Source organism: Phyllobates terribilis, unplaced genomic scaffold, assembly GCF_046119375.1.
Source record: "Phyllobates terribilis strain yellow unplaced genomic scaffold, ASM4611937v1 Scaffold_98__1_contigs__length_5973952, whole genome shotgun sequence".
NCBI lineage: Eukaryota > Metazoa > Chordata > Amphibia > Anura > Dendrobatidae > Phyllobates > Phyllobates terribilis.
Genome location: NW_027362858.1, coordinates 2805788 through 2832206, shown reverse-complemented (window position 1 = coordinate 2832206; position 26419 = coordinate 2805788). Strand labels below are relative to the sequence as shown.

The following is a 26419-nucleotide window of genomic DNA, read 5'->3' as shown; positions in this document are numbered from 1 at the left end:
GAGATTACCATTATCAGCTGTAGGAAGAGGGAACTTATTAAAAATGATATTGATGCCCCAACTCTTATACATTCTGCATAATGCCCCTATTTGGATCCATAATTCCCATTTTCAGAAAATTCATAGCAAGTTTCGTTCTCTTATATGAAAAAGAAATCGTCTAGGATAAAATGTGAATATCTACAAAGTGACAAGGAATCTGGTGTTTTGGCGATTCCTAATGCACTAATATACAGTGGGGAAAAAAAGTATTTAGTCCGCCACCAATTATGCAAGTTCTCCCACTTAAAAAGATGAGGTCGGCCTGTAATTGACATCATAGGTAGACCTCAACTATGAGACAAAATGAGAAAACAAATCCTGAAAATCACATTGTCTGATTTGGAAAGAATTTTTTTTTTAAATTTTGGTGGAAAATAAGTATTTGGTCAATTACAAACAAGCAAGATTTCTGGCTCTCACATACCTGTAACTTCTTATGTAAGAGGCTCCTCTGTCCTCCACTCATTACCTGTAGTACTGGCACATGTTTGAACTTGCTATCAGTATAAAAGACACCTGTCCGCAACCTCAAACAGTCACATTCCAAACTCCACTATGGTGAAGACCAAAGAGCTGTCGAAGGACACCAGAAACAAAATTGTAGCCCTGCACCAGGCTGGGAAGACAGAATATGCACTAGGCAAGCAGCTTGGTGTGAAAAAAATCAACTGTGCGAGCAATAATTAGAAAATGGAAGACATACAAAACCACTGATAATCTCCCTCAATCTGGGGCTCCACACGAGATCTCACCCCGTGGGGTCAAAATGATCTCAAGAACAGTGAGTAAAAATCCCAGAACAACACAGGGGGACCTAGTGAATGACCTGCAGAGAGCTGGGACCAACGTTACACAGGCTACCATCAGTAACACACTAAGCCGCCAGGGACTCAGATGCTGCAGTGCCAGACGTGTCCCCCTGCTTAAGCCATTACATGTCTGGGCCTGTCTGAAGTTTGCCAAAGAGCATTTGGATGATCCAGAAGAGTATTGGGAGAATGTCATATGGTCAGATGAAACCAAAGTAGAACTGTTTGGTAGAAACACAACTCGTCGTGTTTGGAGGAGAAAGAATGCTGAGTTGCATCCAAAGAACACCATACCTACTGTGAAGCATGGGGGTGGCAACATCATGCTTTGGGGCTGTTTCTCTGCCAAGGGACCAGGACGACTGATCCGTGTACATGAAAGAATGAATGGGCTCATGTATCGTGAGATTTTGAGAGCAAACTTCCTTACATCAGCAAGGGCATTGAAGGTGAAACGTGGCTGGGTCTTTCAGCATGACAATGATCCCAAGCACACTGCCAGGGCAACAAAGGAGTGGCTTCGTAAGAAGCATTTCAAGGTCCTGGAGTGGCCTAGCCAGTCTCCAGATCAAAACCCTTTAGAAAACCTTTGGAGGGAGTTGAAAGTCTGTGTTGCCCAGCGACAGCCCCAAAACATCACTGCTCTAGAGATCTGCATGGGGGAATGGGCCAACATACAAGCAACAGTGTGTGCCAACCTTGTGAAGACTTACAGAAAACGTTTGACCTCTGTCATCGCCAACAAAGGATATATAACAAAGTATTGAGATGAACTTTTGTAATTGACCAAATACTTATTTTCCAAATAAAAATTCTTTCCAAATCAGACAATGTGATTTTCAGGATTTGTTTTCTCATTTTGTCTCTTATAGTTGAGGTCGACCCATGATGTCAATTACAGGCCTCTCTCATCTTTTTAAGTGGGAGAACTTGCACAATTGGTGGCTGACTAAATACTTTCTTGCCCCACTGTATTATATGGCAGCGCAATTGTAACATTTGGGTGGGTGTCATAGCGCTGCAAACCCAAATAGTATTAAGCGGTTAATTACTTCAGGAACATCTTGGAATATTCCTATTCATATAGTGGAACTGAATGACCTCGCACACAAGAAATCAATATACCCTACACTTGCTCTACTCTACGAGGTCTGGGATAGGGGTAAAGATATAATGGAAATAGGAGACAGCAATGAATCTACATCTATATGCTTTAATTATAAATATGAAGAGTTCTATAAATTAGAGGGATTCCGAAGTTGGGTGGATAAAGAAATTTATACAATATAAAACATATATAACATACAGTACAGACCAAAAGTTTGGACACACCTTCTCATTTAAAGATTTTTCTGTATTTTCAGGACTATGAAAATTATACATTCACACTGAAGGCATCAAAACTATGAATTAACACATGTGGAATTATATACTTAACAAAAAAGTGTGAAACAACTGAAAATATGTCTTATATTCTAGGTTCTTCAAAGTAGCCACCTTTTGCTTTGATGACTGCTTTGCACACTCTTGGCATTCTCTTGATGAGCTTCAAGAGGTAGTCACCGGAAATGGTTTTCACTTCACAGGTGTGCCCTGCCAGGTTTAATAAGTGGGATTTCTTGCCTTATAAATGGGGTTGGGACCATCAGTTGTTTTGTGCAGAAGTCTGGTGGATACACAGCTGATAGTCCTACCGAATAGACTGTTAGAATTTGTATTATGGCAAGAAAAAAGCAGCTAAGTAAAGAAAAACGAGTGGCCATCATTACTTTAAGAAATGAAGGTCAGTCAGTCGGAAAAATTGGGCAAACTTTGAAAGTGTCCCCAAGTGCAGCTGCAAAAACCATCAAGCGCTACAAAGAAACTGGCTCACATGAGGACCGTCCCAGGAAAGGAAGACCAAGACTCACCTCTGCTTCTGAGGATAAGTTTATCTAAATCACCAGCCTCAGAAATCACAGGTTAACAGCAGCTCAGATTAGAGATCAGGTCAATGCCACACAGAGTTCTAGCAGCAGACACATCTCTACAACAACTGTTAAGAGGAGACTTTGTGCAGCAGGCATTCATGGTAAAATAGCTGCTAGGAAACCACTGCTAAGGACAGGCAACAAGCAGAAGAGACTTGTTTGGGCTAAAGAACACAAGGAATGGACATCAGACCAGTGGAAAACTGTGCTTTGGTCTGATGAGTCCAAATTTGAGATCTTTGGTTCCAACCACGGTGTCTTTGTGCGATGCAGAAAAGGTGAACGGATGGAATCTACATGCCTGGTTCCCACCGTGAAGCATGGAGGAGGAGGTGTGATGGTGCTTTGCTGGTGACACTGTTGGGGATTTATTCAAAATTGAAGGCATACTGAACCAGCATGGCTACCACAGCATCTTACAGCGGCATGCTATTCCATCCGTTTTGCGTTTAGTTGGACCATCATTAATTTTTCAACAGGACAATGACCCCAAACACACCTCCAGGCTGTGTAAGGGCTATTTGACCAAGAAGGAGAGTGATGGGGGGCTACGCCAGATGACCTGGTCTCCACAGTCACCAGACCTGAACCAAATCAAGATGGTTTGGGGTGAGCTGGACCGCAGAGTGAAGGCAAAAGGGCCAACAAGTGCTAAGCATCTCTGGGAACTCCTTCAAGATTGTTGGAAGACCATTTCCGGTGACTACCTCTTGAAGCTCATCAAGAGAATGCCAAGAGTGTGCAAAGCTGTCACCAAAGCAAAAGGTGGCTACTTTGAAGAACCTAGAATATAAGACATATGTTCAGTTGTTTCACACTTTTTTGTTAAGTATATAATTCCACGTGTTAATTCATAGTTTTGATGCTTTCAGTGTGAATGTACAATTGTCATAGTTATGAAAAAACAGAAAAATCTTTTAATGAGAAGGTGTGTCCAAACTTTTGGTCTGTACTGTATATACGATATAAAACATTGTCTGAAGGGATACTTAAGTCCTTTGATCAATTAAAGGGGGAGTTTGGGTTGACAAATAAACAATTGTATAAATATCTACAGTTTCGGCATTCATTTAATGCACAATCAAGATGGACGCCCTTTTGGGTAGAAAATAATACTTTTGTTAAGTTGGTATTAGAGAAGGGAAATACTAAGGGTCGTATTTCTGATATTTACTGAGTCCTTCTTGATAATTATTTAAAAATATTTCCTTCTCCAGCTAGACAAAAATGGATGGAGATATAGGTCCAATTTCTGAGGATCAATTGAGAGAGGTATTAGAACTGGTTCCCCAATTATCTTTACATGAGGGGCAGAGATTTTCCCAGATCATATTAATACATAGGAAATATAAGACGCCTAGATTCCTATGTAACATAGGATACCGGACTGCTGCTGAATGTCCAGGATGTAACATGGATGCTGCGGGCCTATTACATCCGCTATGGGAATGCCGGGATATAGGTGAATACTGGAAAGGAGTTCTGTCTATTATAAAGAGGGTATATAAAATAGATATTCAACCAGACCCAAAAAATGCCTATTAGGTATATTAGAGGATGATATGGAATTTAACCCAATTTCAATAGGGATTTCACATATTTTATTTAAAACTAGGAAACATATTGCATCCAAATGGATTAACCCCTCACCTCCAGAAATTAGTGAACGCAAAAATAGGGTAAATAATATTATCAGATTACAAAAAGGGGTATATAAAAAACAAAACTGAATGAATAAATTAGAGAAAATATGGGGCTTATGGTTGGATACACCTGGAATGCCATCAAGGGGGTTATTGTTGGAGAGACATTGACTTATGGGAGAAGGGGGGTATTGGTGAGGTCTAATGTTTCATTGTAATGTTAAGGAATTCCAATATACATGTGGTATGGGTAATATAGCACACCTATATGTGTATAGGATTATAATGTTTATTACAATATTAAGGTTATATAAAAGATATCAAGAATGTGGAATGTTAATTGTAAGAAATAGTAACTGAAAGTTATCAGACGGTAATGGGCAAGCTGAAAGGATATATAGGAGAGATGCATGTATGTGATCCCTATGGTATGTTATTTTATTATTTCTATGTACTGATTTCTTGTTTTGTAAAAAAAAAAAAACTAATGAAAAAATCTCAATAAAAATTTCTTGCATTAAAAAAAAGAAGAATAGGAAAAAGGCTTCTCCCCTGTGTGAGTTCTCTGGTGCTTAATCAAAGCTGATTTCTGGTTAAAACATTTCCCACATTCTGAACATGAAAAAGGCTTCTCCCCTGTGTGCGTTCTTTGATGTGTAACAAGAGATGATTTGTCTGTAAAATACTTTCTACATTCTGAACATGAAAAAGGCTTCTCCCCTGTGTGGGTTCTCTGGTGTTTAGTAAGATGTGATTTATGGTTAAAACATTTCCCACATTCTGAACATGAAAAAGGCTTCTCCCCTGTGTGAGTTCTCTGATGTGTAACAAGAGATGATTTGTCTGTAAAACACTTTCTACATTCTGAACATGAAAAAGGCTTCTCCCCTGTGTGGGTTCTCTGGTGTTTATTAAGATGTGATTTATGATTAAAACATTTCCCACATTCTGAACATAAAAAAGGCTTCTCCCCTGTGTGGGTTCTCTGGTGCGCAACCAAAACTGATTTTTGGTTAAAACATTTCCCACATTCTGAACAGGAAAAGGGCTTCTCCCCTGTGTGGGTTCTCTTGTGACTATCAAGAATCATTTTACGATTAAAACATTTCCCACATTCTGAACAGGAAAAGGGCTTCTCCCCTGTGTGGGTTCTCTGGTGCTTAATCAAACCTGATTTCCCTGTAAAACATTTCCCACATTTTGAACAGGAAAAGGGCTTCTCCCCTGTGTGGGTTCTCTTGTGACTTTCAAGAATCATTCTATGATTAAAACATTTCCCACATTCTGAACAAGAAAAAGGCCTCTCCCCTGTGTGAGTTCTCTTGTGTCTATCAAGAATCATTTTACGATTAAAACATTTCCCACATTCTGAACAGGAAAAGGGCTTTTCCCCTGTGTGGGTTCTCTGGTGGCTATCAAGATGCGCTTTCCGGTTAAAACATTTCCCACATTCTGAACATGAAAAAGGCTTCTCCCCTATGTGGGTTCTCTGGTGGTTTTTAAGATACGCTTTCTGGTTAAAACATTTCTCACATTCTGAACATGAAAAAGGCTTCTTCCCTGTGTGGGTTCTGTGGTGCTTAACTAAAGCTGATTTCTGGTAAAAACATTTCCCACATTCTGAACAGGAAAAGGGCTTCTCCCCTGTGTGGGTTCTCTGGTGGCTATCAAGATGCGCTTTCTGGTTAAAACATTTCTCACATTCTGAACATGAAAAATACTTCTTCCCTATGTGGGTTCTCTGGTGGTTAACCAAAGCTGATTTCTGGTTAAAACATTTCCCACATTCTGAACAGGAAAAGGGCTTTTCCCCTGTGTGAATTCTCTGGTGGTTATCAAGATGCGCTTTCCGTTTAAAACATTTCCCACATTCTGAACATGAAAAAGGCTTCTCTCCTGTGTGGGTTCTCTGGTGATCAACAAAAACTGATTTCTGGTTAAAACATTTTCCACATTTGGAACAAAACAATCTATTGTCCGCTGTGTGTATTTTTTGATGTTTAAGAATAGACTTTTCAAGGGTAAAACTATTTCCATTTTCTGAACGTGAAAAAGATTTCTTTGCTTTAGGAGCAGTTCGTTTATTAATGCTTATTTTATTTTGATTTTCCTTAGTAGTCGGTAATGAATCAGAAGATAGGACCTGTTTCATAGGATCAGATGATTGATGTTTGCTGTGAAGGGATGATGGTATATCTGGAGTAATGGCATTCACTTCAATTGTATCTTGTGGGATCTCAAGATCGTCAGATTTAAAAATCTCCTGTTCATCTGATCTCCTGGTACAGTCATCTACCAAGAAAAAAAACACAATTATTAATTTTGAATAAAATGTCCCTGAAATTTATATTTTTGAAGATTTCTACTTAAAATGTCTAAACAAACACATCCCTGGGCTACATGCTAATCCAGGGAAATGAAGAGATATATGCTCAAGTTTAAAAATCTATTTTATTAGACACAAATCTAAAAAATAGAGGAATATTTAAAATATTTTCAATATTCCTCTATTTTTTCGATTTGTGTCTAATAAAATTGATTTTTAAACTTGAGCATATATATCTTCATTTTCCTGGAATAGCATGTAGCCCAGAGATGTGTTTATTTAGATTGATTTAGAAGTGGTATGCAATCTTTATTTATTTTTCTATGGGATTCTTGTGATAATTGTACTTAAAATGCCTGTAGGAATGGCAAGTTATTGACAGAATGACCGTTCACAGTCTAATAGAAAACCTCATAGGATGAACCAGTAGAGCGTGGTGTCCAACTGTTTGTTCATTCTGCCTCCAAAATATGGAATAAGAGGCCATCAAAAAATGTTATGTAGGCAAAAATGACACCAATAAAAACTTCTACTCATCTCACAAAAAACAAGTCCCCACTCAAGTCCATCATCTGTCAATGGATAAACAGAGGTTTCCACATTATTAGTGGCTCAAAGGCTCTTGAGAATCAACATGGCTTCCATAAACCAATCCAGCAATATCCGCTCTCCCAAAGTCAGATCTCCCCCTCGCTTCTGAGCCTTGCAGTGCGCCCAAACCACATTTAGCATCCATGTATTTGGCATTACTATAGTGAGAAGAACCCACTTAATTGATGGTGTGTGTCTCCTGGAGCACAATCTGGACACTATGTGTTGGGTAATAAAATGGCATATTTGCAATTTTCACTCTCCATCCTCCACCGTGTGCTAATTTTTGGAAAGTGACTGTGAAGTCATAATAGTCACTTCTCCTATAGATTAATTCACTGAGGGTTATAATTTCCAAAATGGAGTCACTTTATGGGGATTTCTACTGCTCTGGTTTTCTGCCATTTTGTTATATTAGGGCTTCTGCAAAAGATGTGTACCATCTCCTCTGGGACATCTACTTCTCCTCCTGCTTCGACTTGTGTGACGTCTCCTTCTGTCACCAGGAGAAGCCTTATTCATTCCGCAGGCGGCACTTGTGATGGAAGAGACGTTAGAACCAGAAGCTCTGGGTGGCGCAGGCTCTGCACTGCCACTAAGATTAGGGAGCCTGGGACCAGTAGTACCATCCAGTCTGGCAGTATGGGTGTGTGTGCTGTCCAGCTGAAGTAATCTGCTCCCTGCTTCAGCCATTTGGAAAGCACCGCACCCTACTAAAGCTCGGAGCATATTGCCGGGAGCTGCCAGATACAGCTTTGTTCTCCTCTGGTTCAGTCCTCTGTGCTCAGCTCCCGGCTTGTGTATTTGTTTCCTGTTGTGACCTCGGCCCGTTTACTGACTACTCTTGTGTCTTCTGATTTAGTATTTTCTCTGTCCTCCTGGTTCTGACCCGGCTATCTGACTATTCTTCTTCCTATCTCTCTCCACAGAACAGCAGGTAACACCGTGGCCCAAGCCTAGGGATCTCTGTGTTAGTCCAGATCCATGTAGAGGGGTTAAAGGGTGATGAGCAAAGTAATTTTTGAAATCTATAAATGGGTTAGATAAGGCAAGCCTGTTCGTGGTGGCCATCTTTCGAGCTTCCAGGTGACCATAAACAGTGCCCCCAATACATTGTGTCTGGGAACTATTCCAGCAAAATCTGCATTCCTAATAGCTAAATGTCGCTCCTTCCCTTCTTAACCTGCCATGTGCCCAGACAGTAGTGTACAACCATATATAGGGTATTGTCACATTCAAAAGAAGTTGAAAAATAATTTGTAAGGTCCATTTGTTTCCTATTATCCTTTGTGAAGAATTTCAAAGTTATCACCACGTAAAGTGACAAACGTCAGATTTGAAAAATGGCCCTGATTAGGAACAGAAAACTGGGTGCCTGAAGAGGTTAAATTAGAGGATTACTGAAGTCAAAAACTGTGACTATACACAATAAAACATCGACTGAAATGATCAAACTCAACAGTCTTCATCAGTAATAAATGAGTAACTAGTGGTGAAACCTCTCTGGGGTAATTAGAGTATGGGGCTCGGTGGCTCTTGGCAATCTAAACTATCGTAAGGGACAATATTTTCTGTCAGATGAGTGTCAAGAAGAAATATTAGACGTTCAAAGAGAACTTTTTATAATACTGCAGAGCTGAGGGGTCTTAAATTTAGATCTCGAGCATTTGGAAGAGGCAATGGAGACCTTCTTTTTGAAAGACTACCAGGGAGTTACAGCGTCACATAAGTGAGGGAGGCCGATCCAACCACAATGAAACTATCATACAGAATGAACTTGTAAAAAAAGAAAGAATATAAAAACATGTAACATCCCCAACTACTACATATGCATGAAGGGAGAAATCCAACACTAAACTGGAGTCACACTCATTTATGTTGGACCTTTGGAGCTACTATGAGTCCTGAGCAGAAGAGTAGAGAAAGTATTATCGCCCCCATTTCAGGAGAGATTGTGCAGTAATCTGAATTTCTTAGGATCGAAAACATAATGGAATTTATGACGTGGAGTGAATCAATGAAACCAGGGCTGGAGCCAACACATCTCCTGCAGGCGTGAATAAATGTATATTACAGCCATCAGCCACGCACAGCTTAGAGATATATCATGGCACAGGTGTAATGTTTTTTATGTAGTTTATCACAATCCTGTTTGAAGTTAGTTGGTTTTAAAAAATATTGAAAAATCAGGATAAAGGGAAACTCTGTTGTTATTGTACAGAAATTCACACTTGGCCTCACTGTACATTTAATGTTGTCGATCAAAAAAGTCTGGAAAGACTGGACCTGGTCTTGTAGGGACCATATGAGAACATTCAGCAGCACAGAAGGGAGAGAAGGTAGATTCATCCAATAAGATATCAGGGATCTAGGAAGCCAACACCATCATTACCCTCCGCTTTCTCTTACAGGCCCATCAAAATATTTTTCTTCAAGTGATTTTCTCACTTGTCAGCACATTCTACGTACACTGTCATTTGGCTTTGTAGTTTACAGACCTGGGCAGGTAACGGTCAGTGTCTCCTAATCCCAGGGGGTAGGTGGATCCTCCAGGTTGTAAGTTGTATAGAAAAGGTCTTTCACAATTTCCCAAAGTAAATTGAACATTTTCGGACGGAGGAGAATGTTGTGGTCTAGTGGCAAAATGGTGATCGCACGATTGTGATACGGCCAGACTACACCACCGATAAAGCAGCCACAGCCGGTGACTGAGAAGAATCTGTGACTTCTCTGCATTTAGTGATTACTACTCACCTGGGTAGTCATATGTAGGAATCTCCTCCTTACACCACTCATCACCCCTCACATATGTCTCTGTAGTATTAATATGGGTCAGATCTTCACCCTGAAACAAATTTTGTAAAAGTCACAGACAGATGGAGAAGTCCCATCTATGATCAGCTCTAATCCTGCCATCTCCACCGTTCTCATTACACAAGTATAAAACATATAATACTGGTGGATAAAACAAGACTGAGCACAAGACCTTCACAGCCGTCTACACATCATAGGGGAGATCTCATGACACCTTCTCTCCATCTACCTGATGATCCTGAGGAACATTGGGATCTTCTTGTTTACAGTCCTGTGGAAGAAGAGGATGGGGACATCTCTCTGGTGTTGTCCTCTTACTGGATATATCTGGAGGAAACACATACAGGGGCTGAATTCATTCTTTACATACAGATAATTATAGGTTGTGTGTATTTAGTCCTGTCTATTACCTGGTGATGTGAGGGGCTTGGGAACCTCCATCATGAAGTCCCTGTACAGATCTTTGTGTCCTTCTAAATACTCCCACTCCTCCATGGAGAAATAGACGGCGACATCCTGACATCTTATAGGAACCTGACACATACAATGATACCGTCATCCCCCCGATCCCTCCATAGCGTTACTGTATAATGTCCCAGAATTCCCAGCAGTGTCACCTCTCCAGTCAGAAGCTCAATCATCTTGTAGGCAAGTTCTAGGATCTTCTGGTCATTGATGTCCTCATGTATCAGGAGGTAAGGTGGAGGCCCCGTGATTAATCGCTGGTTATGGAGAGAAACATTAATAAATCTCACTACAGACATTTCCAGAGTCCTCACCTCTCCAGTTCTGTCCGTCTGTTATTCCTATAGATAAGATTGATGTAATGTGACGTCATCAGAATCTCTCACCTCTCCAGTAATCCGGAAGAGGATCTCTAGGGTGAGGTGGAATATCCTCTCCGCCATCTTTTCCCTGTCCATATCAGGTAAATCAGGAAAATTTTGTTATATAGAAGATCTGCACTGAGAGGATCCGGTATTGTAGAGACCTGAATGAGAAGATAAGCCGATGGAACATCATAAAAATCCTGTGCTATTGGAGATAACGAGGGGAAACATATAAGGAGATTTATTATTTGACAGTATTTCGTTTTTTCTTTACATCTAGTAATAAAACCTATATATTTAAGGCCACAGACAACAAGCAGTTTCTTCCTCGGAGTCTGCAGCTGAATACGTTTCTCATAGACTCACCGTCAGGGAAATATTGAGAAAATATTAACAATTTCTCCCAAACCCCTCTTCTCTCTCACCTCTTCCTTATCCACCATTTGGACCAAACCAACTGTTTCCATGCAATTTAACACACACAGCAGAAGTCACTTGTAGACAAATGCAGCACAAAAGGTGCTACTGACCCACTTAACATAGGAATGCATCTCCCCTTAGCACAGACCTGGGATAGGTTGACACCTTCCAGCAGGGGCAGAGATTGAAGGAAAACTCATTTAGGCTTCAAAGGGGTTTAACACAAACTTCAGGATGTCCGGAGCTGATACGAAATATGAAATATTGTAAGTTCTATAACTCCGCTAATAATGGGACCCATGTTTTTAGTGGCAGGGTCAGCCAAGGAACAATATGCTTATTTTATCGTAGCTGTGAGTCCCTCCAGGTAGCTGGGGTGCAAAAGTAACAAAATAACAGACAACAACTATGTCATGTGTGGTCTCTAAAGGAAGGTAAATTCATAACGGAAAAAATGGTAGAGCCAGCCCCCTTAATGTCATCCCAGGTGCTGTGTGGGCAGGTCTCCCCTTAGACATAAAAGAATCCAAGGAGGATGGATGAGTATTCATTGCCAGGGGGGTATAGAGACTATAATAAACGGATCTTGTTCGATAACAGTCAAATCAATAAGTGGGGCGCCCCCCTCCAGCTAAACGGAATTGTCTCTGCGATCTATTACGTAAGTCTTCTTTAATCCTGTTTATATTGTGTAACTGTATATTCTGTACTGTATTGTCCCCTTTGTAAAATCCTTGTATATTTTTCATAACACTGCCTTCCTTTTGGATTAAATATAAAATGTAATAGTCCTGTTTCTTTTGCTCTGTAATCGTTCCCTCCCCCGAAGCCATATACCCTACCAGAACGCAGGCGTCCGACCAGGCCTGTATTATATTTCAAATCTGGACGGTGGTGGCAGCGAACAATAATAATTGGGTTATCGTGAAGCTGACAGTGACCGTACGGGGGCATATACACATATCCCCACAGAGTGACGACAACGGTGAGAGATTATGTAATCTCCCCGGTGTCATCTCTTTGTGAGTTCATGACACCTTCCATAACGCTAATTCTCGTCCCATTTTCCGACAATGGAATTGGAATTAGCAATACTGCAGGAGATATTCATTACAAGTGACATGAGAAATAACTACGTCATGATGAGGCAACATCTTCTACTACGGATCTAAAACCATATTTGGCCAGAGTCCGTCACTGACTACTGCACCACTGGCCATCTATATGAATGTTTCCCGTCTTCCCCGGACTGTAATCTTCTATCAAGTTAGATCTCATGTCTGATTCACACACAGAAGTGTGAGGCTTTTATAAAAGCTGTTTTGTTTGCACAAACACCGTGGACAGAAATGATTTGATACTAAAGTCTACATGTACAGTGTATTATGGGGTTTACTTCTGGCCTTAGGCTTTCCTATATTACAAGAAAAAAAAAACAGAAAAAAGCAGATATTAAAAAGTTTCAAAAGAAAACTGTCACCAACAATTCTTGTAGAAAAAAAAACATGCAAAAAGCAGAAGACACATTGTCATTTTTTAACATGTTAAACATTTGTGTTTGTTCTTATATGAATTCTTTTGAGCACCAGAACATAGATGTACACCACAGGGATGGCATGGGTGCGGCTGCAATAAAATCCCTGGCAGTTTAACCACTTGCTCCTGCAAAAAGCAAACATGGCATCTAAGAAGGTTTGACAGAGTTCGGCTGAATGACCTTCCTCCCCCAAGTACTCAATAGTATGGGGCTGCCTAGTTACTATGATACTTAAATGCCTAATAATGGTGTTTGGGCCTGCAATGTACGAAAGTCTATTAGGCCGGGCCAGAGGCAGCATTCAATAAGTTACCTTTTAACGCCCCCAGACACATTAGACTAAAGCTGCATGAAAGCACTGATTTCGGGGGGTTTGGTTGACTATATAATGTATTTGGGGGCCTCCCAACAGATAATGTCAGGGCAGAGAAGGATCTGTGATCCTGAATTTCAGAGGCTAAAATGTTTGTTCTTCCTGTAGATAATCCTCCGCTAGAGGAGTCTGGAGGCGACTCTCTCATACAGACCACAGAAAAGCTGGAATATTTGTGTGTATGGGGGAGTCGGGAGAGATAACCGTCTGCCAAATGACCGATCAGTCAACACTTATCTCATGTGTATGGGGACGTTACTATTGCACAGGTAGTGATAATACACGGCACTACAGTAGTACAGTGCATCACCGGAGCGATCAGAGGCTTCTGTGTTGTATGATCGCACTAAGGAGAGCTGTTTAAAAAAAGTTTATAAAAAAGGTTTAAAAAAAGTTTTAAAGTGAAAATATCACAGTTTTAGCAAAAATAAATATTCATCACTATAGGGAAAACATGCATATAATGGTAAAATGGAGAGGGAGGTCAGCTCACTGTTTATTCAATGCACTTTGTCTGAAGATCACCGCATGGAGCTGCCCTGGTCAGGGACATTTCAAGGTTCAAGTAGAGCAAGGAGGAGAGATGGATTCTCCAGCATTGTCTATATTGTTAAAACCTCACATTAAGGCTGTGTGCCCACGATGCGTTTTTCAAGCGTTTATGCTGCGGAATTTCCGCAGCGTAAACGCTTGGGAAACACTTGGTAAACCTTCCCCCATGGTCTCCAATGCAAATCCGCACTTTCAATGCCCATGCTGCGTATTTTTCCGCAGCGTTTATGCTGCGCTCAAAAATACGCAGCATGTCCATTAATTTTGCGGACACGCAGCGTAATCACCGCCATTGACTTGCATTAGAACGCGCCAATTCCGCAAGACTGCATCTGTACTTGCGTAATTGACGCGTTCTAATGTGCGGATGGTACCCAGGCCTGGAGGATAGAAGACTCTCCTCCAGACTCAGGTACCATAGAATCTGTAAATAAAAGAATTTAATACAAAAAATAAAGATTATACTCACCTTCCGATGTCATCCCGGTGTTTTGTCCACGCCGTCCGGTCTCTTGCAATGCTTGCGCTGTTGTGAAGGACCTGCCATGACGTCACTGAGTCATGTGACCCATCACATGACTCAATGATGTCACCGCAGGTCCTTCACAACAGCGCGAGCATTGCAAGAGACCGGACGCAGCAGAGATGACACCAGGAAGACATCGGAAGGTGAGTATAATCTTTTTTTTTTATTTTTTACCATTCTTATTCTTTTTTTTAACTATTACTTGGTCACAATATATAAATCCATGCCGGTTGCACGGATTTATATAGTGTGACCAACTTGTCAAGCACTTTCCAAGAGATGCTCAGAATCGCTTGGAAAACTGCTTGAAAAAACGCATGCGAAAACGCTGAAAAAATGCTTCTCTCTGGCAGAAAAAACGCATGTAAATCTGCATGCGTTTTTTTCTGCCAGAGAGAGGCAAAAACGCTCTGGATCAAATCTGCTACGTGGGCACATAGCCTTAGGCTGTGTTCACACGATGCGTATTTCATGCGTTTCCGCGGCGTTTTTGCAGTTGCGTAAACGCCGCGGAAACGCATGAAAAACGCATGGTAGAAGGGAAGCAATGTTCCCCAATGGAAATCCGCATGTGCTGTGCCCATGATGCGGATTTTTCCGCAGCGTTAACGCTGCGGTCAAAAATCCGCAGCATGTCAATTAATTATGCGGAAACGCGGCGATTTCGCCGCCATTGACTTGCATTAGAACGCGCCAATTCCGCAAGACTGCATTTGTACTTGCGTAATTGGCGCGTTCTAATGTGCGGATGGTACCCGGGTGTGGAGGAGAGGAGAGTCTCATCCACACCCAGGTACCATTAAAAAAGCTGTAAAAAGAAGAATAAAATAAAAAATAAATGTATTCTTACCTTCTGTCGGCCCGCGCAGCGCTCCCGCTTGGTTCCCGGCACTTGCAGTGAGTTGTAGGACCTGCGGTGACGTCAGAGTCATGTGACGGGTCACGTGACGCTGACGTCGGCAGGTCTTTCAATTCAAAGTTGCCGGCAGCCGGGAGAACGGAGTGAGCAGGACAGCGCGGGCCATCGGAGGTAAGTATATACACTCTCTCGGTTCACACTGTATAAAACCATGCTGTTTGCATGGATTTATATAGTGTGACCTAGTTATCAAGCACTTTCCAGGTGATGCTAACATCGCCTGGAAAGCGCTTGTCAATCTGCATGCGGAAACGCATGTGAATCTGCATGTGGATCCGCATGTATTCTGCAGGAAAAACGCATGCACAATCTGCATGCGTTTTTTCTGCCAGGGAAATGCAGAAATGATGCAGAAATTTTCTGCTTCATTTCTGCATCGTGTGCACATACCCTTATTGTGAGTTCATAAAAACTGTTATGATGGCATACCACCAAGTGCCCGCATAGGAAACCAATGCTTATTCCTGATTTACAACATGTGAGTCTCTCTGATACTTTTATCTCCTTCCCTTTCCTGGGTGTCCATTGATTACTGAGTACTTCTCAGACAATTTAACCCTGTATTGTATGGAAGTAAAAGAGAATACACAAATACAACTCATGCATGAGACATTCAATAAAATCACTGGAAATCAAAGACAAATACAATTAATTGCACTGTAATATTAATCCGGTCTGATGTTCATTCCCTGTGGGGCTCTACTGTGTAATTTAAATATCCAATCTGACTTTCTATTTAAGATTTTTCTTTTCATATCTCCACCTCTTAATGGTTTATAAGACTTTTCTATTCCTAATATCTGAAGGATCTGATATCCCCTTTATTTTTTTTGTGAAAAGTGTCTTGAAACCACAGACAGGTTTAATGCTGTGGGATTGATTGCGTCAGATAAATGTCTTCTAATACATTTTTTTAGTGGATCAGACGTGAATCCCACATATTGTAGTTAACTCTCTATACACTCTATTAAGTAGATGACCCCCTATAGTGTTACAACTGATGAAATTGTGTATTGCAAATTGTAGTCCTGTTAGGTTTTCTTCAAATGTGTTGGTTTTATTAACCACTTCGCACCAGAGCCTGTTTTTGCCTTCGTGACCGGGCCAATTTTTTCAATTCTGACCACTGTCACTTTATGAAGCAATTACTCTGGAACGGATCCCCCTGATTCTGAGACTGTTTTTTCGTGACATATTGTACTTCAGGATAGTGGTAAAATTTCTTCGATATCACTTGCGTTTTGTGAAAAAATCGGAAATTTGGCGAAAATTTTGAAAATTTTGCAATTTTCAAACTTTGAATTTTCATGCCCTTAAATCAGAGAGATATGTCACACAAAATAGTTAATAAATAACATTTCCCACATGTCTACTTTACATCAGCACAATTTTGGAACCAAAATTTTTTTTTGTTAGGGAGCTATAAGGGTTAAAAGTTGACCAGCGATTTCTCATTTTTCCAACAAAATTTACAAAAACATTTTTTTAGGGACCACATCATATTTGAAGTCACTTTGAGGGGGTCTTTATGACAGAAAATACCCAAAAGTGACATCATTCTAAAAACTGCACCCCTCAAGGTACTCAAAACCACATTCAATAACTTTATTAACCCTTCAGGTGCTTCACAGGAATTTTTGGAATGTGGAAGAAAAAAATTAACATTTAACTTTTTTCACAAAAATGTTACTTTAGACCCAATTTTTTTTATTTTCACAGGGGTAACAGGAAAAAATGGACCCCAAAATTTTTTGTGCAATTTCTCTTGAGCAAGCTGATACCCCATATGTGAGGGAAAACCACTGTTTGGGCGCACAGCAGGGTTCGGAAGGGAAGGAGCGCCATTTGACTTTTTGAATGTAAAATTTGTTTGAATAATTAGCGGACGCCATGTTGCATTTGGGGAGCCCCTGATGTTCCTAAACAGTGGAAACCCCCCACAAGTGACACCATTTTGGAAACTAGACCCCTTAGGGAACTTATCTAGATGTGTGGTGAGCACCTTGAACCCCAAGGTGCTTCACAGAAGTTTATAATATTGAGCTGTAAAAATAAAATTTTCACATTTTTCCCACAAAAACATTTTTCATCCCTTTATTTTGCATTATCATAAGGGTAATAGGATAAATTGCACCATGGCGTTTGTTGTGCAATTTCTCCTGAACACGCTGATACCCCATATGTGGAGGCAAACCACTGTTTGGGCGCACGGCAGGGTTCAGAAGGGAAGGAGCGCCATTTGACTTTTTGAATGTAAAATTTGTTTGAATAATTAGCGGACGCCATGTTGCATTTGGGGAGCCCCTGATGTTCCTAAACAGTGGAAACCCCCCACAAGTGACACCATTTTGGAAACTAGACCCCTTAGGGAACTTATCTAGATGTGTGGTGAGCACCTTGCACCCCCAGGTGCTTCACAGAAGTTTATAATATTGAGCCATAAAAATAAAATTTTCACATTTTTGCCACAAAAAATGTTTTTCATTCTCTAATTTTGTATTATCATAAGGGTAACAGGAGAAATTGCACCATGAAATTTGTTGAGCAATTTCTCCTGAGTACGCAGATACCCCATATGTGGGGGAAAACCACTGCTGTGGTGTACGGCAGGGTTCGGAAGAGAAAGGAGCGCTATGTTGGCTGGGATAGGTTGCAGACACCATGTCACATTTGAAGAGTCGCTGACATGCCGAAACAGCAGGAACCCCCACAAGTGACCCCATTTTGTAAACTACACCTCTCAAGGAATTCATCTAGGGAAGTAGTGAGTATTTTTTAATTTTTAAATTTATACCATTGGGCAGTGAAAAAAGCATAATTATATTTTTACCACAAAAAAATGTTTTACCCTCAGATTTTACATTTTCACACAGGGCAATGGGTAAAAATGGTGCCGAAATGAGTCACACAATTTCTTCTAAAAGTGACAATACCCCATATGTGGCTGTATCGTACCGCTCAGCCATACGGCGAGATCTGGGGGGGGATGGAGTGCTATTTGACAATTGGAGAACAAATTATTGTAGAATAGGCATTTGGATTTGGGAGCACAAAATTTTCTGAATTTCTTTTGGGGGGCAAGGGCCATTTCGCTTTTCCAGAGCCTTTCTGCTACCAGTAACTTGGAAGTCCCTTATATTTTTAACAGATGACGGACCTGAGTGGGGACTAGCTTTTTTTGAGGACTGAGTTGAAGCTTTTATTGGGAACATTTTACGTAACATTTATCCGGCGCTCTAGGCTGAGCACTTACATCGGGGTTTCCATCTAAATTTCAAAGTGATGTAATTCAGATGAAACCCCTGCGGGATCCATTCACTGTAATGAGGCAGCAGAGTTACTCTGGACTCCGTCTGGCCTCTGTTTAGCGGTGTCCTTTTTTCAGAAGTGCACAAAACTGTGGCCAACCGCACTTTTATGCACGCCTAAAACAAATGACACCGTGGGATCACAGGCCAGACGGCATTCACAGTGGCCTATATCTGCCTCATTACAGGGAATCTTCCATCATGGGTTCTGTCTGAATCACGTATTTCAGAGATTTACACGGAAACTCTGGCGTAAGTGCTCAGCGCAGAGCGCAGGATAAATGTGAGCAGAGCCTTACTGCGATCTTTGGGAGACATAATAAACAAATCAGTAGCAGGTGAAGAATTGATTTTATTTATTTTTTTACGCCGTTCCTCGTGTGATATAACTGATTAGATTACTTTATTCTTCGGGTCGGTGCGATTACAGAGATACCAGATTTATATCGGGTTTTTATGACTGACAGCTGTCACACACTAAGAGACGGGTTTTTTTTTTGCAAAATCTAGTTTTTGCATCGCCATATTTTGAGAGCTATAATTTTTTCATATTTCGGCCGACAGAGTCATGTGACGGCTTGTTTTTTGCGGGACGAGTTGACATTTTTATTGGTACCATTTTTGGGTACGTGACATTTTTTGATCGCTTTCTATTCCGTTTTTTGGGAGGTAAAATTAACAAAAAACAACAATTCAGGAATTGTTTTTTGAGGGTTTTTTTTATGTCGTTCTGCGTGTGGTGAAAGTGATCAGGCAGCTTTATTCTTCGGGTCAGTACGTTTACAGCGATATTACACTTACTGTATATTTTTTTATGTTTTGGCGCTTTTACACAATAAAACAATTTTATAGAAAAGATATTTTTTTTGCATTGCTTTATTCTGAGCGCTATAACTTTTTTATTTTTCGGCTGATGGAGCTGTATGGCGGCTTTTTTTTTGCGGAACAAGATGACGTTTTCAGCGGTACCATTTTTATTTCCATTTTGCTTTTTGATCGCATTTTTTTCCACTTTTTGTTTGGCGATATGAGGAAAAAGCATAGTTTTTTGCTCCGTTTTTTATTTATTTTTATTACGGTGTGCACAGAAGGAGTTAATTAGTGTGACAGTTTTATAGCTCGGGTTGTTTAGGACGCGGCGATACCAAATATGTGTACTTTTGTTATTTTTGCATAAATATACGTATTTATCGGTTTAATATTTTATTTATTTATTTTAATTTATTTTGTATTTTTTTTTTAACAGTTTCAAAACATTTTTTTTACTTTTTTTTACATTTTTACTTAGTCCCTGTATGGGACATTAATTTTTATTTTTCTGATCACTGATCTCATGTAATGTAATAGACATATATTACATTACATGAGATCTTCACACAGTCAGTGTGTCCTGCCAGGCTTCAGCTGCAGGCTGACACTGGCAGGACACCATATATGGCAGAGCTGGAGGCTGTCATGTGACCTTCAGCTGCCATAGCAACCCAAGGTCCTGGAAGGTATCAGGGGTCTTCGGAGAGGTAAGTATACCACCCCCCTCTCCTCCTGCTGTCTTCTATATGCCGCGATCACTATAGATCGCGGCATATAGAAGACAGCAAAGGGTTAACATCACTGGGACCTGATCCAATCAGGTCCCGATGATGTTCCCTGTCAGAGCTAACGCTCTGCACCGCTCTCGGAGCGCTTGCAGGACCCTGGGGGTCCTGAGCGCTGCGAGACCACCCACCGTTTTTAAACGTCCGCGCTGCACAGAGCCCAGGCAGCGCGGATGTTTATGTACAGTGGGCGGTCGGGAAGCGGTTAACATAGTTGCATGCTTTACAGGGTGTATGTCCACATTATATTATATATATATTCTTTATTTTTATATAGCGCCAACATATTCCGCAGAGCTTTACATACATTATCATCGCTGTCCCCATTGGGGCTCACAATCTAAATAAAAAAAAAACCTAACCAAGGATAACCAAGTTACATTGCGTTTGATATTTGTTTCTTGAAAATAACTAGTTGAAAGTTTTCCGCCAAATGTAGAAGTCTTTTTGGATACAAAAATCAAACAAAATATGCAAAAGAATTTACAAAGTCTGGAGGATGGATCTCAGACATCAAAAAAACTAAGTTTGAAAGAAATATCAAAGACAACGAGTCAAATTCAATTTACACATGGAAGTGAAACAAACCAAGAGCTACTGTTTTGAAATACAGGTCACACAATAAATTCAAAGGAAATAGAGGAGAGCGGAGGTCAGCTTCACAAATCCTAATGTGTCCATGGGTTCCTCTAATTATAATTCTCTGAGGACAAATCTGATGGATCAATTAAAGACAGATGGAACAAAAATAAATTCTCAAGTATTCCCCAAAATCCAGCACAAAACAACGGGCGTGCTGAAAGCACAAACATGCCCGGACATGTGCGTTCCACGCCGGAGTGCATCACAGTCTCCTATCTGCGATTGTGCATGTCCAGAAGCATGCGTTCCATACCAGAGCGCATAATGGTTTTGGATTGCATACCACCAACATAGGATTTTTCTATCTCTGAGATCAGCGTCATGGGAGACTAAAAACAAGTATTGCACATCCTCCCATCATGCAATAGGCGTGTAGATCTACTTTATCACTACATAAGATATGGGATGATGGCCCACAGTAGATTCCTAAATGGTCAAATTTGACCCCTATTGCACAATTAGAGATACACAAGGATCACCACACTTGTTAATTAATAAATAGTATATGTGGAATAATTGCTAAGTAATAATTCTGATATAGAAGCTCAGATATCTCGATGAAGTACAATAATATGTGAACCCCATTCACAGGGAACTGAGTAGCAATGGGTAGAGTATACAATCTAAAAATATAATCCAGAATGGGGCTGTATTCACACAAAACAGGCATAAGAAATTTGCTCATTGAGTCCCTTAGGGGCCAGTGAATTCAGTATAACAATCCACTTACTTTCTTTTTTGAGGATACATCTATTGTGATCACCTCCTCTCACATTGGGTTTAACCACATCAATGATACAAAAGGAGATGTCTCCAGTTTGATCTCAATGTACACTGTTCATATGTCTCGCTAATGGGGTGTCCCAACCATGGCGTATACTGCCCAAATGCCCCCCCACACTCCTCCTAGACTCCCTCTTGATCTTGCCTACATAATCTAGGGGCAGGTGTGATCATATATACTAGTCCTGAGGAATTACAGTTGGAATAATCCCACTAGAAAAAGATTTTAAGCATGGAGGAACTCAAGAAAGATTTACATGGATCCATCCAATTAAATGGACAATGTTCTCCAAATCTAAAGAAACGGTAGATTCCTCTATCTAGCCAAGTCCCCTTGGGTGCAGGTTTTTTATAAAAATTGTCAGGGTTCCACAGTGACGACACCGGGGAGATCACACAATATCTCACCGTTGCCGTTACTCTGTCCGGATTTCATCAGGGAGTGGCGAGCACACGATCCCGACTACCCACTACGTAGGTATCGGCAAGCGACCAGTGAGCATATGGCATCACACCTCCAGATTCCAACGCATGGAATGTGTGTCTACGCCCCCGTACGGTCACTGTCAGCTTCACGATAGCCCAATTACAGCAAAAAAGAAAAATAATTATTAAATTTTATATTTAATCCAAAAGGGAGGCAGTATTATGAAAAATATACAAGATTTTACAAAAGTGGACAATACAATACATAAGTAGGATTAAAGAAGACTTACTATAATGATCGCTGAGACAATTCAATATAGGTGAAGGGGAGACACTAAGCTTGATTTGACTGTTATCGAGCAAGATCCGTTGCTATAATAAATATATACTCCCGCAATGAATACTACTCCAACCTCAGCAGATTCTTTTATGCTGAAGTGAAAGACCGGCCCACACACCCCCTGGGATGACATTACGGGGGCTGGTCTCCAGCCTTCATATCTTTATTAGATATCTGTTTTTTGTGATAACTTATTGTGGGTTGATCGTAGAGGCCCGAAAGTGATACAATTTTTTCCATTATGATTTTACCTTTCTCAAGAGACCTCACACGGTATAGCTGCGATCTGTTATTTTGGGACTTTTGCGCCACAGCCCCCCAGAGGGACCTACAGAGACAGGAAAATATCCATATCATTCCCAAGCTGACCCTGTCACTAAAAATATGGGTCCCTTCATTTTGAGAATTATGAAACTTTAGCTATTCCGAAGATTCTGCAGTCTTTGCTAAACCCCTTTTGAGCCTAAACGAGCCATTTCCTCTTTCCTTCCATCTCTGCCCCTATGCTGGAAAGTGTCAATCTATCCCAGGTCTGTGCTAAGAGGAGATGCATTTGTATGTTAAGTAGAATAGGCTACTGAACTTCTTGTACTGTTTTTTGCATACCAACAGCTGGAGTGTCAGCTCTCCTCTGGTGACAAATGGTGGATAAGGGAGGGATGAAGAGGGGTTTCAGGGACAGAGAGAAATTGTTAATACTTTCTCAATATTTCCCTGACAGTAACTATGCACTAAACGGTTCCTAATTGTCTGACCGTTTCTGAAAGTTATTGTGGGAGTAGATCCCACAGGACCCTCAGGTCCGTATCAGCCACAAGTATATCCCAGTGTTTTCTGAGGATATGAAAGATACAGTCACTCTGATTGTCGTAAGTTTTTCTTACTCGTGTTGTCCAATCTTTTTCTTGGTCTCTAGGTTAGGTATGGAGGAGTGTCTGTCTCTCCCATTTTTCTGGGAATCCAAAATGTACCATGAGTACCCTTTTTCCCTGAATCTGATGTTCAGGTCTATTGCCTGTATATTAAAATCTGTGACATTAGAGCAGTACCCAACCGTAAAAACTGGCCCTTGGGTATTCTTCTTTTTATGAGGATGGGGTGGTGGCTATCCAACTTCAATAGTTTATTAGTGCTTGAAGGTTTATGATAGATGAGTGTTCCTAGGGTCCCATTGCAATCCTTCTTGATTAGTACATTCAGGAAAGGCAGCTGGTAATAATTAAACTCTGATATAAATCTCAGGCCCACTCTATGGATATTGAGTTCTCTGACAAATTCAAAAGATTGTTCACTCATCCCTGACCAGATGATAAAAATGTAGTCAATATATTTGTACCATACCCCAATATATGGATGCCACCACTTATGATCATCCCTGAATATTGTAGTTTCCTCCTACCAGCTCAGGAATACTTTAGCATGTGAGGGTGCACAGAGGCTCCCCATCGCAGTACCCCTGAGCTGGTGGAAGTACTTCCTGTCAAAAAGAAGTTATGAGTAAGAGTGAATTTTAGAAGATCCTCCATGAAGTCATTATGTCTGCTACACTCTATTGATTTTGATTTCAGGAAATATCTTACTCCTCTGATACCATCCTCATGCAGTATATTACTGTACAAAGCCTCGATATCTAGTAAGGCCTGCTCCCCTACATGCATGTATACATGCTCGAGGGTATACATTTAGAGGAGCAGGCAAAGGGAAAACCAACTCCAGAGGGATTATTCCAACTACAGGACCTCAGGCACTACTGGGGGAACATTATACTGTGTGGGGGCATCATACATACTGCATAAGGAGCATAATGGGGGCATTACACTGTGTGGGGACATTATACATACTGCATAAGGGGCATAATGGGGGCATTACACTGTGTGGGGCATCATACATCCTGCATAAGGGGCATAATGGGGGCATTACACTGTGTGGGGGCATCATACATACTGCATAAGGGGCATAATGGGGGCATTACACTGTGTGGGGGGCATCATACATCCTGCATAAGAGGCATAATGGGGGCATTACACTGTGTGGGGCATCATACATCCTGTATAAGGGGCATAATGGGGGCATTACACTGTGGGGGGCATCATACATCCTGCATAAGGGGCATAATGGGGGCATTATACTGTGTGGGGGGCATCATACATCTTGCATAAGGGGCATAATGGGGGCATTACACTGTGTGGGGGCATCATACATCCTGCATAAGGGGCATAATGGGGGCATTACACTGTGTGGGGGGCATCATACATCTTGCATAAGGGGCATAATGGGGGCATTACACTGTGTGGGGAGCATCATACATACTGAATAAGGGGCATAATGGGGCATTACACTGTGGGGGGCATCATACATCCTGCATAAGGGGCATAATGGGGGCATTACACTGTGTGGGGGCATCATACATCCTGCATAAGGGGCATAATGGGGGCATTACACTGTGGGGGGCATCATACATCCTGCATAAGGGGCATAATGGGGGCATCATACATACTGCATAAGGGGCATAACGGGGGCATTACACTGTGTGGGGGGCATCATACATCCTGCATAAGGGGCATAATGGGGGCATTACACTGTGTGGGGGCATCATACATCCTGCATAAGGGGCATAATGGGGGCATTACACTGTGTGAGGGCATCATACATACTGCATAAGGGGCATAATGGGGCATTACACTGTGGGGGGCATCATACATCCTGCATAAGGGGCATAATGGGGGCATTACACTGTGTGGGGGCATCATACATCCTGCATAAGGGGCATAATGGGGGCATTACACTGTGGGGCCAGTAAAGGGGTCCTGTACTATGAGAACAATACGTTTCCTCCCTTCCTGTCTCCATAGTTGAGTCGTATGTATCTATTACAGGAAACAGAACAAAAACCTTATGATTCTTATAAAGGGGCAACACAAGACCCCAAAAGAGTCTCGGCGCTGAAGGGGTTAATGCCCCCTGCGCCCAGTAATAGGGTCTCCACATACCTCCACCTGCAGAGCCGCCACCACATATATGGCTGCTCTGTGCGCACAGGAGCTGTGATGAGGTCACAGGAGGGGAGGAGTCAGGGGTCACATGATCAGGGGCCTCAGTGGATGCAGGACTCTGCTGTGCTGGTTGTCATGGTGCTGGATGAGCTGAAGTTTATGTGTGGGGTCAGGAGGGGTTTACAGTGTGGATGTAGCAGAGCCGTGTGTGTACGAGGTGTACGGAGCGGAGCCGCGTGTGTACGAGGTGTACGGAGCAGAGCCGTGTGTGTACGAGGTGTACGGAGCAGAGCCGTGTGTGTACGAGGTGTACGGAGCAGAGCCGTGTGTGTACGAGGTGTACGGAGAGGAGGCGCGTGTGTACGAGGTGTACGGAGCGGAGCCGCGTGTGTACGAGGCGTACGGAGCGGAGCCGCGCGTGTACGAGGCGTACGGAGCGGAGCCGCGCGTGTACGAGGCGTACGGAGCGGAGCCGCGCGTGTACGAGGCGTACGGAGCGGAGCCGCACGTGTACGAGGCGTACGGAGCGGAGCCGTGTGTGCGAGGCGTACGGAGCGGAGCCGCGTGTGTACGAGGCGTACGGAGCGGAGCCGCGTGTGTACGAGGCGTACAGAGCGGAGCCGCGTGTGTACGAGGCGTACGAAGCGGAGCCGCGTGTGTACGAGGCGTACGGAGCGAAGCCGCGTGTGTTCGAGGCGTACGGAGCGGAGCCGCGCGTGTACGAGGCGTACGGAGCGGAGCCGCGCGTGTACGAGGCGTACGGAGCGGAGCCGCACGTGTACGAGGTGTACGGAGCAGAGCCGTGTGTGTACGAGGTGTACGGAGCGGAGCCGCGTGTGTACAAGGTGTACGGAGCAGAGATGAGGGGCTTATTACAATTTGATTTGCACCATGACGGGTGATGAGTGGGAATCGGCGTCTTTATCGTCTGAGGGTTTACTCGATAATCTCGTCCTCCCATTTGGATTCTCCAATGCACC

General features: G+C 41.9%; 1 protein-coding gene across 1 annotated transcript; it reads right to left on the bottom strand.

The window, feature by feature from the left end:
* Positions 1-4893: 4893 nt before the first annotated feature.
* On the bottom strand, positions 4894-25505 carry LOC141198607 (uncharacterized). The gene is made up of 7 exons (XM_073663033.1): positions 25437-25505; positions 11047-11186; positions 10813-10917; positions 10606-10729; positions 10425-10522; positions 10136-10226; positions 4894-6756 (listed from the first exon to the last, which is right to left on the bottom strand). The coding sequence occupies exons 2-7, from the start codon at positions 11116-11118 to the stop codon at positions 4982-4984; spliced, it is 2265 nt and encodes a 754-aa protein (XP_073519134.1). The 5' UTR covers positions 11119-11186; positions 25437-25505; the 3' UTR covers positions 4894-4981.
* Between the last annotated feature and the right edge of the window lie 914 nt (positions 25506-26419).

Excerpts from the sequence above, each read along its gene's own strand:
- LOC141198607 (XM_073663033.1), bottom strand. The coding sequence starts at position 11,118 with ATGGACAGGGAAAAGATGGCGGAGAGGATATTCCACCTCACCCTAGAG. Across the intron at positions 10,918-11,046 it reads TCTTCCGGATTACTGGAGAG|CGATTAATCACGGGGCCTCC; the intron begins GTGAGAGATTCT and ends CTCCATAACCAG. Across the intron at positions 10,523-10,605 it reads CAAGCCCCTCACATCACCAG|ATATATCCAGTAAGAGGACA; the intron begins GTAATAGACAGG and ends TGTTTCCTCCAG.